Genomic DNA, 12,710 nt, shown 5'->3' with positions numbered 1-12,710 from the left:
AAATCACAATAATAATTGGCTCTTAGCAGGACAGGAGGGCCCTATTCTCTTGACATACATGAATGGTAATTGGTAAAGGGACTAGAACTTTGACTGTAGCCTAATTGGTATCTTTCCATCCCACTAAATTAAGAATTCATATAATGCTTAATCACATAGCTATGGATATAAGTGTAGATACAGGTTAAAATTTGACTGCTTTCCCAATTTATATTTCACAAACTACCAGAATAATCTCCCTAACATCTAGCTCTATTTATGATACTTAAGGGTTAAAATGTCTCCCCATTGGCTGCCGAATAATGGCCAGATTTCCTATCCTCACTTTTGATGCCCCTTAGGTTCTGGCCTTCACATTGTATCTCCAACCACTGGTTGCCTGTTTCATGTTCTTATAGCTACTATGCCTAATAACTTATCCAGAACAGTTGTAGTTTAAAATATTCCTTTTCTGTTTTACTTTCAAATCATTCAGCTATTCCTGAATCATAATGTTTCAGCACCTGGTGGCAAAATAACATCAGGAAATGTTTTGATAAAACATTTGACCTGAAAGATGGAGAGTCACTGTCTGTGAGTGGTACTTACTCATTAAAAGTATTAGGTATATCAGTCTATTTGGTGTGTACCTCTGTCTCCATATGCAATCTCTGTGCAGGTGGGATAAATGGGGGGCCGGATGGTGATGGCATTGCCAGCATTGTTTAATATATTTTTATAAGTCATTCATTTACAAATCAGATAATCTGTTATTAAAGTATATATCTTGATTTGGGATTAAGAAAATGTAATCATGCTGCTTATACTGTAGCTGAATTTGACTCTTTATGCTTTTAGTTCTGCTGAAGTTTTTGTTATTTTTTTTTCCTAGAAGGCCTTTTCTCAAACCCTTTCATGGATGTTCCCTCCTGGAGATTCTCCAGATTGTCCATGGCCTATTTCAAATGCCATCTCCATGAAGACTTTGCTCCTCTCCTTTCTAGATATTTTTCTATCCTTAGGGTCCCCTAAAGCACTTTGTGTCTCAAATGACCCCTTTTAGCAATGTGTCTCGGTGTTGTCTATATACTTAATGTACATACTTGGCCGATTATATCTCAATCTTGTGGCCTGGTTAATTCATTTTTGCATCTTGTCTATTGAATTTACGCTTGTCAACAAGCATTTTTTTTAGCTTTTTATTTTCAGAATCCATGCATAGATAGTTTTCATTATTCACCTTTACAAAACCATGTGTTCCAGATTTTTCCTTCTCCTTTTCCCCTCAGACAGGAAACAATCTAATATATGTTAAACATGTACAGTTCTTCTGCACATATTTCCACAATCATCATGCTATACAAAGAAAAATCAGATCAAAAAGGAAAAGAAAAATGAGAAAAAAGAAAATGCAAGCAGAACAACAAATAGAGGGAAAATAATATGTTGTGATCCACTCATTTTCCACAGTCCAAAGTAGATGGCTTTCTTTATCACAAGATCATTGAATCACCTTGCTGTTGAAAAGAGTTACATTATATCAAAATTGATCATTGTGTAGTCTTGTTGCTATGGACCATGTTCTCTTGGTTCTATTCATTTCACTCAGCATCAGTTCATGTAACTTTCTCCAGATCTCTCTGAAATCATCCTGCTGATCCTTTCTTACAGAACAATAATATCCCGTAACACTTATATACCATAACTTATTCAGCCAACTGATGGGCATCCATTTAGTTTCCAGTTTCTAGACACTACAAAAAGGGTTGCCACAAACATTTTTGCACATGTGGGTCCCTTTCCCTCCTTTAAGATCCCTTTGGGATACAGACCCAGTAGACACTGTTGAATCAAAAGGTATGCACTGTTTGATAGCTCTTTGGGCATAGTTCCAGAATTCTTGATTAGTTCACAATTAAACCAACAATGTGTTAGTGTCATGATTTTCCCATTTCTTCTCCAACATTTGTCATTATCTTTTCCTATCATCTTAGCCAATGGAGAGATCTGTAGTGGTATCTCAGAGTTGTCTTAATTTGCATTTCTTAGATCAATACTGATTTAGTGCATTTTTGCATATGACTATAAATGGTTTTAATATTTTCATCTGAAAATTGTCTTTCTATCCTTTGACCATTTATCAGTTTGGAGAATGGCTTCAACAATCATTTTTTTAAAAATGTTAACTATGATCTGGGAACTAAGTGCTGGAAAGATAAAAAGTAAGGCATAAACTAGTCAGCCTGCCTACCTTCCAGGAGCTAATATTCTAACAAAGAAGGAAACTTGAAAATACAGGTTCATCTGAGACCAATTTGTTTATAGTACTATCTCATTATGAAGTAGGAGATATCTTTTCTTCCTAGTTATGTAGTTTATGGACAACTGAAAGGGACAATTTTAGAGTTAAAATTCACAAAAGTGGTGAATTATCTTCCCTCTTATCCTTTCCTTCTTTTCTTTCCCTTTCCTTCTCTTTCCCATCTCTTCCTTACACATTGCTCTTTCCACTTCCTCTTCTCTTTATGTTATTTGTCTGTGAAATTGGTTGTCAGGTTATAAACAACCAACTTTCTTTCATATAGTCATTTAATAATGTCAATCAAAAAAAACTTATGTCTGCTTAACTCTTTTTTTGCTAACTGATTACTATTATAGTATGAGAAGTAGTATAATTTTGGGTAACTTCATTATGCAGGTCATTTTAAGAATATGAAAATTAATAATATAGCCAGGATTCCCTCCAAAAGTCTCCCTTTATATTGTTGCTGATTCAGTGAGGAAAAGAAAAAAAAAAAGACTGGGTATGGTGACTTACATTTATAAAACCAGCTGCTGGAACACTGTAGGTTGTTGGATCCCTTGAGCCTGGGACTTCTGAGCTTCAGGGGCCTCTTCAGATTTGATGTCCACATTAAGTGTGACTTCAGTGATATGAGGCTGGGGAAGATGGAGACCATCAAGTTACCTAAGGAAGGACAAACACACCCGCATCGAAAATGAACTGATCAGAGGTCTTGCCAGTTTTAGGATCATGGCCATGAGGAGCTGAAAGACAGAGATGCACAGATAGACAAAGAGACAAAAAGGAAAGGAAGAAGGAATTTCTTTTATTTATACCAAAATAATACCAAAATAGTTTACAATTTATAATTTTCTCTAGTAATGATGTGGGTATATTTTCATGTCACAAGAAATCAACAAAAATTCTTTTATAGTATTTATGTAAACGGAGATTGTGATAGTTTTTTTCTTATATACATGATTTTGCTTTTTTTTTGTCTTTTCTGGCCTTTTTTCAATTCTCATTTTCTTTGTACTGTGTCCACCTTCTACATGAGGCCTTTCTTGTTCTCTTCACAAGTCATCTTGGATCTCCTTTATACACATCCCTGTATGAGGGAATTGTCTCCTGAAGCTGGACTATAACTTTCTTTGGGTCAGGAATGGTTTGCCTTGGTTTCCCCAATGACCCAGTCCCCAGAGTAATGTGTGGCATATAGTGGCTTTGTAATAAATTTTTATTGATTGATGGATTGATTCTTTTTTTTCTTTTTGCTGAGACAACTGGAGTTAAGTGACTTGCCCAGGGTCACACAGCTAAAAAGTGGTAAGTGTCTGAAGCTAGATTTGAACTCAAGTCTTAGTGACTTCAGGCTGCTGCACCATCTACTGCACCACCTAGATGCCCTGACAGATTGACTCTTGTAATTGTCTTCTGACCATTCCAGTCTCTTCACACTCCAAACTATCATTTTCCTAAGGCTCAAGTTTAACTATCATCTTGCCATTTTTAAAACCTTCACTGCCTCCAAGTTTCCTCTAGAATAAAGTGCTAATTTCTCCACCTGACTTTTAAGGTTTTTTCCTATGGTCTGATTTTATAGCCTCAACTCCCATGTTATTTGCTCAATATTCTACTTCCTATCTCCATGCTTTCTCATAACAGTGGTCTCTAAAGCGGAGTAAAGCCTAGCAAAAATAGGTACTCAGCTCAGATTCCTTACTATACCAAGTTTTTCTTGACCTCTTTTGCTAATTCTCTCTTCCTCCTCACATTAGCTATTTATTTATTGTTGCTTTACATGTAGAGGACTCTTAATAAATGTTGTATAATGTATTGTAAAATAGCAGGACTTAAAATCACAACTTAGATATATTTAGAAGCTCTCATAATGTTTTATTGTGCGTGTTTTATTAAGTGATTCAACATGTGTAATTTCTCACCAGTGTCCTGAATTAAAGGAAAATTATTATACTTTAACTTTCTTAACTTTGATTGCTTTGCCAGGGCATTTAATCTCCTTATACCTTTATACCTTATACCTTATATTCCTTTTGGTATTTATTCAAGCTATAATTAGATGGTCATTCAGTTTCTTTAAGAAGATTCATCAGAGGATATAGAAAAATATTGTTTACAATAACGGAAAAAATAATCTCAGATTTACTGTATCCTAAGAGGTTCTTTTTGATCTGTGATCTTTTGCTAGAAATTGAGGTTAAAATAATTCAGTGTATCCGGCCAATCTTATTATCCAGATACCACACAGATACAACCATAGTTATCTTTAAAATAGTTGGAAGAGTTTATTTTTATTTTGAAGTCATTTTATGCCCTTTCCAGAAACTATTAGCCACATCACCAGTAGTGACTCCCCCTTTTTCAACATCAGTTAATTTTCACTGTCTTATATTGTTGGGACCTCTAGAGGGCAGGACTAGGCACAAAGTAAAATACCTAGCATCAGCTATATAATGTGAATAATTGAAAATGAAGGTAGGTAGAAAGTGGGAAGAAAAAAAAAAACAACTTTGTCCCTAGAACGGTTCATAGTACATAACAGCACTTTAATTGATGCTTGTCTGTTTAATTAATTAAAATCCCACAAAAGCATGACCAGATTTAGTTCTAGATTATTTTTGATTGCCTGGAGTTAAGAGATTTCATAGGTTTCTTGCTGGTCATTATGACAATACACATTGTTTGTCAAACAAGTTAGGAAGGCACGATTCCAAATGGCCAATTTGACTTAATTTAGAAAACTCTGAACTTGTCTCACATAGACAGTTAAGACTATCAGATTGATAAGAAATTAACCCAGGAAGTCATGTGTCAGAAACTGGGGGAAAAATCTTTTTCTTGGACACCTTCCAATATTAAGAAAAACTAGTGAGTGAATAGGCATATTAAGTAACCAGAGGAATTTTAAAATAGTATTAAGCACACAATTTGTGATGTGTAGTAGGAATAATGTAGTCTCACAAATAATTTGGACCTTTAACTCTTAATTCTTACTAAAGTAAAATATTCGTAATACCTATGACACTGGCTGTGTGATCCTGGACAGGTCACTTAACCCTATTTATCTCAGTTTCCTCATCTGTAAAATAAACTGGAAAAGGAAATAGCAAAACACTCTAGTATCATTGCTAAGAAAGCTCCTAATGGCATCAAGTAGAGTTGAAAAACGACAAATACGAGGAAACTGGAAAGGGGAGGAAGGGGAGAAGAAAGTACCTGCCCACAGGCATGCTGATGAAGTCTGGTCTGTCAAAAGGTGAGCTGGGAAGCACTGGCTAATCTGGAAAGGACTGGCTAACCTGGGCACCTCTTCAAAAATGGAAGCTCTAAGTGGGGGTTACTGATGTTCATTTATTGTGGGCCCATTGTAAACTTAATCCAAGGAAATTCAGTTCCTAGAAAGGAGGGGACTTTTGTCTTAAAAAAGAGCAAGCTTAAACCCTTTCTCTTGATGCCATTTGTGGTTTTGGCAGGATCCCATAAGCAAAAATAGCTCAGGGGAAGTCACGTTAGAAGAAACAGAAACCTCTTAAAGATGAAATTTTGAAGATAGAAAAGGTCTTTAAAGAGATTAGTGTGAATATACAAAGAAGTAATTGGCCAACTTGAAAGTTAGAAAAGCATGTAAACAAGGACATAATTCTATGAAAAATATCAGAACAGAGTAAAGATAGTCAAGATCAAAAATAGGATTTATTTTTTAGTGTATTTATTTTTAATTGACATTTTATGAATTATGTTGGGAGAGAAAAATCAGAGCAAATGGGAGAAAACATGGGAGAGAGTAAAAAAAAAAAAAACAGAAAAAAGAAAAGAACATAGCATGGGTTGATTTACATTTAGAATTCTTAATTGTTTCTCTGATTGCAGATGGCATGTTATGTCCAAAGTCTATCGTGAGTGCTTTGGATCACTGAACTACTGAGAAGAAACAAGTTTTTCACAATTGATTTATTGCACAGTCTTGCTGTTATCATGTACAATGTATTCCTGGTTCTGCTTGTTTCACTCAGCATCAGTTCTTTCCAGGCTTTTCTATAATTGGCTTGTTCATAGAACAATAATATTCCATTACCACATCTTGTTTATCTGTTCCCCAGTTGATGGGCATCTACTCCTTTTCTAATTCTTTGCTACCATAAAAAGAGCTGCTGCAAACATTTTTGCACATGTGGATGTTTTTCCCTCCTTTATGATTTCCTTGAGATATACACCCAGTAATGGCACTTCTGGGTCAAAGTATATACACAGTTTGATAGCCCTTTGGGTATAGTTCCAGAATGGTTGAAGCATTTCACAACTCTACCAATAATGCATTAGTGTCCCAGTTTTTCCATATCCCCTCCAACATTTATCATTATTCTTTCCTTCATCTTAGCCAATCTGAGAGGTATGAGGTGGTGCCTCAGAGTTGTTATAATTTGCATTTCTCTAATCAATAGTGATTTAGAGCATTTTTCCATATAACTATAAATAGCTTTAATTTCATCAACTGAAAATCGTCTGTTAAATTTGACACAGTTCTTTACATATTTTAGAAATGAGACCTTTATCAGAAATAGTGGCTGTAAAGATTTTTTTCCCAGCTTTGTACTTCCCTTTTAATCTTGTTTCTGTTGGTTTTGTTTGTGCAAAACCTTTTTAATTTAATGTAATCAAAGTTATACATTTTGCCTTTCATAATGTTATCTAGTTCTTCTTTGGTCATAAATTTCTCCATTCTCCAAAGTTTTGATAGGTAAATTATCCCTTGTTTTCCTAATTTGTTTATGGTATCATCCTTTATGCCCAAATCATGCCTAGTACATACCAAAATAAGGAAGTATGAGATATAGATCTATGCTGAGTTTCTGACAGATTACCAAATAGGATTTTTTTTTTTTAGAGTTTTACTGGGGAAAAGAAGAATGTCCAACAAGAAATTTGCTCTGGGTGGAGAGATGGTTGCTGAGGAATGACACAGAATGAAAACTTACTATTTCCTTTGTTTGCTTTCTGGTTCAATTTTTTCTTCCAAATACTGATCTATTCTCATGTCTTTCCCAGCAATTTTTGTCAAATAACGCATTCTTATCCCCAAAACTGGGGTCTTTGGATTTATCAAACACTAGATTATTAAAGTTATTGGCTGTTTTGTCCTTTGAACCTAACCTATTCCATTGATCAACTAATCTATTTATTAGCCAATACCAGATGGTTTTAGTAACTGCTGTTTTATAATATAATTTTAGATCTGGTACAGCTAGGCCATCTTCATTTGACTTTTTTTTTTATTAATTCCCTTGAAATTCTTGACCTTTTATTTTTCCATATGAACTTTGTTGTTATTTTTTCTAGGTCATCAAAACAGTTTTTTGGCAGTCTGATTGGTATAGCGCTAAATAAATAGATTAGTTTAGGCAGTATTGTCATCTTTGTTATATTTGCTCGCCCAATCCAAGAGCATTTGATATTTTTCCAGTTGGTTAGATCAGACTTAATTTGTGTAGAAAGTGTTTTGTAGTTTTGCTCATAAAGTTTCAGATTTTCCCTTGGCAGATAGATTCCTAAATATTTTATACAATCAGTAGTTACTTTAAATGGAATTTCTCTTTGTAACTCTAGCTGTTGGGTTTTGTTAATGATATATAAGAATGCTGATGACTTATGTGGGTTTATTTTGTATCCTGCAACTTTGCTAAAGGTGTGGATTGTTTCTTATAACTTTTTAGTAGAATCTCTGGGGTTCTCTAAGTATACCATCATATCATCAGCAAAGAGTGATAATTTGGTTTCCTCATTGCCTATTCTTATTCCTTTAATCCCTTTCTCAATTCTTATTGCCAAAGCTAGCATTTCTAATACAATATAAATTGGACACTTTTAAATGAACAACATTATAGTGAGGTTTTATCATATTTTAATGGCTTATGAAATTATATTGCTTTATGTAGGCCATTATCAATTACTGAAAATAAAGTTTTAGTTTAAATAGTGAAAAAAGGATTAATTTCAATAGAGTCATATTTCAGTCAATTTACAGACATTAATGCTTACTCTGTGACAAATAACTGCTGAGTAGTAGAACTACAAATAGAAAGGATGAAACTCTCCTTGCTCTCAGAAAACTTATATTCTGATTAGGGAACAAAAAATACATTTATAAATTTATATATAGGACAGATATAAAGAGAATAAATATAAAAGTAAGCTTTTGTGTGTAGTAGTTGGTGCTTACAAATGGAAAAGGTAGAATTGAGTGAATACATTCTTGGTGTGGGTCATGATGCAGCAAAAACATCTGATAAAGTTCAGAGAGTATCAATATATTCCTGTTGTAAAAAAGAAGTATTAAGATATTTTAAGTCTTATGTAAGCTGATGCTGAGTGAACAGAGCCAGGAGAATGATGTGTAGGTAATAGCAAGATTATATGATGATCAGCTATGATAGACTTAGCTCTTAGAAACAATCCACACCTTTAGCAAAGTTGCAGGATCCAAAACAATTGCGATAGACTTGGGATGGAAAATGCCTTCCACATCCAGAAAGAGAACTATGGGGACTGAATGTGAATCAAAGCAAAGTATTTTCATTTTTTTTGTTTGTTGGTTTGCTTTTTCTTTCTTGGGGTTTTTTCCCCTTTTGGTATGATTTTTTTTCTTGCACAACATAACAGATATGGAAATATGTTTAAAAGGATTGTATATGTATAATACTGTATCAGATTGCTTGCTGTCTTGGAGAATTAAAAAAAAATGGACCACAAAATTTCACAGAAATCAATGTTGAAAACTTATCTTTATATGCATTTGGAAAAATAAAAACAAAACAAAATAAATTTTAAAAATAGATATTTTAATCTTAAAACATTGGTTTGCACAAATCATGTTATATCCCCTTACCTTGTTCCCAATGAGTTTTAAATTTTAAGTGTAAAAAAAGTGGCTATCATTTGTAGCCTTTTTGAAATAATGTTGGGATATTGTGTTTTCTATATTCTTCTAGGAAGAAGTGCTGTTTTGAAGTGTCTCCTGGATATCCACAAAATTTTCCAAGAAAATGACCCAGCATATATTCTAAATGATCTTTATATCTCAGACTACTGCATATGGATTCAGAAAGTCAAGTAAGTTATGTTACCATGCTTGTGAATATACATGTGTTAAAGTATTGGAAGATGGCCTATTTTCTGAATATCTTGGAGCTAAAAATGAAATAATCTGAAGGACTTAACCGAATAAGATGGAAACTTATATCCACCAACACCTAACAAGGAAGGGTCAGTAAGGAAGAGCTGTATTTGCATAGAAAAGAGATGCAGGCAACGGTTAACTCTAGTTAATCAAGTTGATTGGATTTAAAATGCTAATGTCTGTCTGTTGTATAGTCCAGCTGATGACTGGTATATCCAATACTACTGCTCTCACTGTTCACATTTTTACTTTTCAAAGAGTCCATCTGGTTGGACATGTCTTCTGTTAATATTGAGGCATATGCTCATAGTTAAAAGATCTGAGAAGAAACATACAAACAGCCCACAGTGCTGACGGCACAGATCCTCCATCCTTCTGAGCCTTTAGACTGTTGTAAACGACAGCTGAGTTTATATGGCATTATAAGGATAGCAAAGCCCTCTTAAATATATGATTTCATTTGATCCTCATAAAAGCCCTGGAGTGATAGGTGCTGCTATTATCTCCATTTTACGGTTGAGGAGACTGAAGCTGACAGGTTCAATGCCTTGCTAAGGGTCACAGCATTAATATGGATTTGAAGGAAGTCAGATCCAGCGTGCTGTTAGGACATTTAGCCCATGATTGGGGATAATTCTTAAAAACACACATCACTAGTGTATGGAACAGTCAATCACTTATGGAAATCTGGCTTTTTATGGGTGTTTTTATATATTCCATTTTTTTTAAGATACAAAAAGTATGCTAAGTTGAAAGTTCCAACTAAATTTAATTTGGTCTAGAATTTCGGCTATTTGTTCCATGGATCATGGAATTTAAAGGGTTTGTGAAAGCATAGATCTGTGGAGTAGGAAATGACCTTATGGGTCAATGAGTCCAACCTTTCTTTATAGATGAGGGACCTGAGACCCAGAGAGGCTAATTAACTTGCCCGAGTTATGACTTGCACTTACAGGTAACAAGGACTCCAGATTTGATCTCATATCTTCCCAATGTTCAATCCCATGCACTAGGTGCCTCCTTTTCACAAATTTGAAAGTCTTCCATTTCAGGAACTGTTGTCACCTGTGATATAAGGGTTAGCTGAAACAATAGATATACAAAACCTGGAAAAGGAAAATGACAGCTGTTTTCAACTGTTTGAGAGTTATTTACCTTTTGCCTCGGTGACTGTGCACAGGCTCTTTACAACATTTGAAATGTCCAGCCTCAGGGCTACTTTGCTATTTACTTCTCTGTGTACATGTTATTCCTCTTCTTCTTTCCTCCCACTATAATATAAGCTGTCAGAAGTTAAAAACTGTCTTATTTGTGTCACCAGCACACCTACATTCCATTTCAAATTTAACATGTTATCTCCAACATTGCCCTGCTTATTTCTTCTGAACTTTTCTGTCTGTTTTGTGTATATGTTTTGTTAATGTTTTATTAATGCCTTTTTTCCTTGTTTTTTTAATATTACTATCATTACACTCAGCTAAGTTTCCCCTCCAAAAAAGGTCCTCCCTTATAATAAATAACATAAAACAAATGCACACATTAAATATGTCAGAAAATATAAGTATTTTGCACCTCTAATTTGTTATTTCTCTGCCAAGAAATGGGAAGCATGATTCACTATCATTCTGGTACTGTGATTTATCATTGCTCTGATCATACTTAAGTTACAAAGTTGTTTTCTTTTACAATGTTTTCTCTTGATTCCTGTGTATTTGTATTTCAAAGTTTCTCTTCAGCTTTCATTTCTTTACCTGGAATAATTAAAAGTTCTCTAACCTAACTTCCCTCTAAGGATTATACTTATGAGCCTACTTGTGAACCTCTGTCTTTTGCCTTTGGGGATATTTTTCTCTTTTATGGTTGTTTCTGCCAAGTCTTGCGTGACCCTGATTATGATTATGATTACTTGATTACAGATTTTTTTGTCTTTGTCTTGAAAGCTCTAGATTTTGACCATAACATTCAGTGATTGTTTTTAATTTGGCATTTCTTCCAGAAATAGTGAAGTTTTTCAATTTTCTGAATTTTTCCTCTAGTTCTAATAGATTTAGATAGTTTTTTTGCTTGATTTCTTAAAACATAGTATCCAAATTTGTTTTTTTTTTTTTTTTGGTCTTGGTTTCCAGACGGATGTTATTGCTCCTTGAGTTGTTTTCCAGGTCAGTTTTTTTTAAAAACAATAAAGTATTTTCCCCTTATTCCCCCCTCCGCCCCATTTAAAATCTTTGCTCTGATGTTTCTTATGTTAGATAATCATTGAGTTCTAGTTGTTTTACCACTTGGGTAAGATATTCCATCTTTTGTTCTAAGCTATTTATTTTCCTTTCAATTCTCCTTCTCCTTTTCTAATTTCTTTTTTGTATCTTGCAACTTTTCTTCTAGTCCCTATCAAAGTACTTTTGGCTAAACCACTTTTTTCTCTGAGGTGTTCTGCTTATTGTTATAGATTATTTTCTTCTAGGTGTTACTTGATCCACAGTAAGTCTTCATTGCATTTGGTGTTTTCTTCTGTTAGCTTGTGTTTTCAGCCTCTTATTTTGGACTAGGATTTTGTGCTCAGGCTAGCTCTCTTTGGAAGTCTTTAATGGGGTGGTTAAGCTTGCTTTGGTCCTGATTCCTTTGTAGGCTGGATTGGGCTGAATCACAAAGTTGGGATCAGGATTCACCCTTGAACTTTCTGGTTTCTGTTCTAGTCCCCCAGTGGTCAGAGACACTGTGTGTCCTGATCTGAGCTGGACTCTGCCTGCTTTATTTCATGGTTCCCAGGTGGAAATTCTGTTCCCTGCTGTCTCCATGAAAGACGCAGATTATGCTGGCTTTTGGTCTCCTTCATCCTTCTTCTGTCCCCACACTGTTGTCCAGTATGATTTGACCATTTTCTAGGCAGTTAGGCAGTGTAGTGGATGTTACACCAGGCCTGGAGCTTTTCCTGAAGGCTCACTTTCCTGAGTTTAAATCTGGACTCAGAAGCTTCCTGGCTATGCACTCTGGGCACCAAGTCATGTCACTCTGCTTGTCTCAGTTTTCTCATCTGTAAAATGATCTGGAGAAGGAAATAGCAAATCACCCCAGTATCTTTATCAGGTGAACCCCAAATGAGATCATTAAGAGAGGGACAACTGTGTTGACTGAACAATGAGAACTATCTGCTACTTCTTGCTGTCTTTTAAATGAGATCTTCCTCCCTAGTGAGCTCAGGACACTGACAAGCAGGCGTTGGATCTATCTGCCTTTAGTCCCTGCACTCGGATA

General features: G+C 34.8%; 1 protein-coding gene across 1 annotated transcript in view; it reads left to right on the top strand.

Moving 5' to 3' along the window:
- SHQ1 (SHQ1, H/ACA ribonucleoprotein assembly factor) overlaps positions 1-12,710 on the top strand; it is a 110,478-nt gene that overhangs the window by 59,595 nt on the left and 38,173 nt on the right. Inside the window, exon 10 of the mRNA XM_051980861.1 lies at positions 9,271-9,391. Within this exon, the coding sequence (XP_051836821.1) occupies positions 9,271-9,391 (121 nt within the window). The remainder of the gene's footprint in view (positions 1-9,270; positions 9,392-12,710) is intronic.

The sequence above is a fragment of the Antechinus flavipes genome, chromosome 1 (assembly GCF_016432865.1).
Source record: "Antechinus flavipes isolate AdamAnt ecotype Samford, QLD, Australia chromosome 1, AdamAnt_v2, whole genome shotgun sequence".
Taxonomy (NCBI): domain Eukaryota; kingdom Metazoa; phylum Chordata; class Mammalia; order Dasyuromorphia; family Dasyuridae; genus Antechinus; species Antechinus flavipes.
Note: the sequence above shows the minus strand (reverse complement) of the source record. Positions and strands in the feature narration are given on the sequence as shown.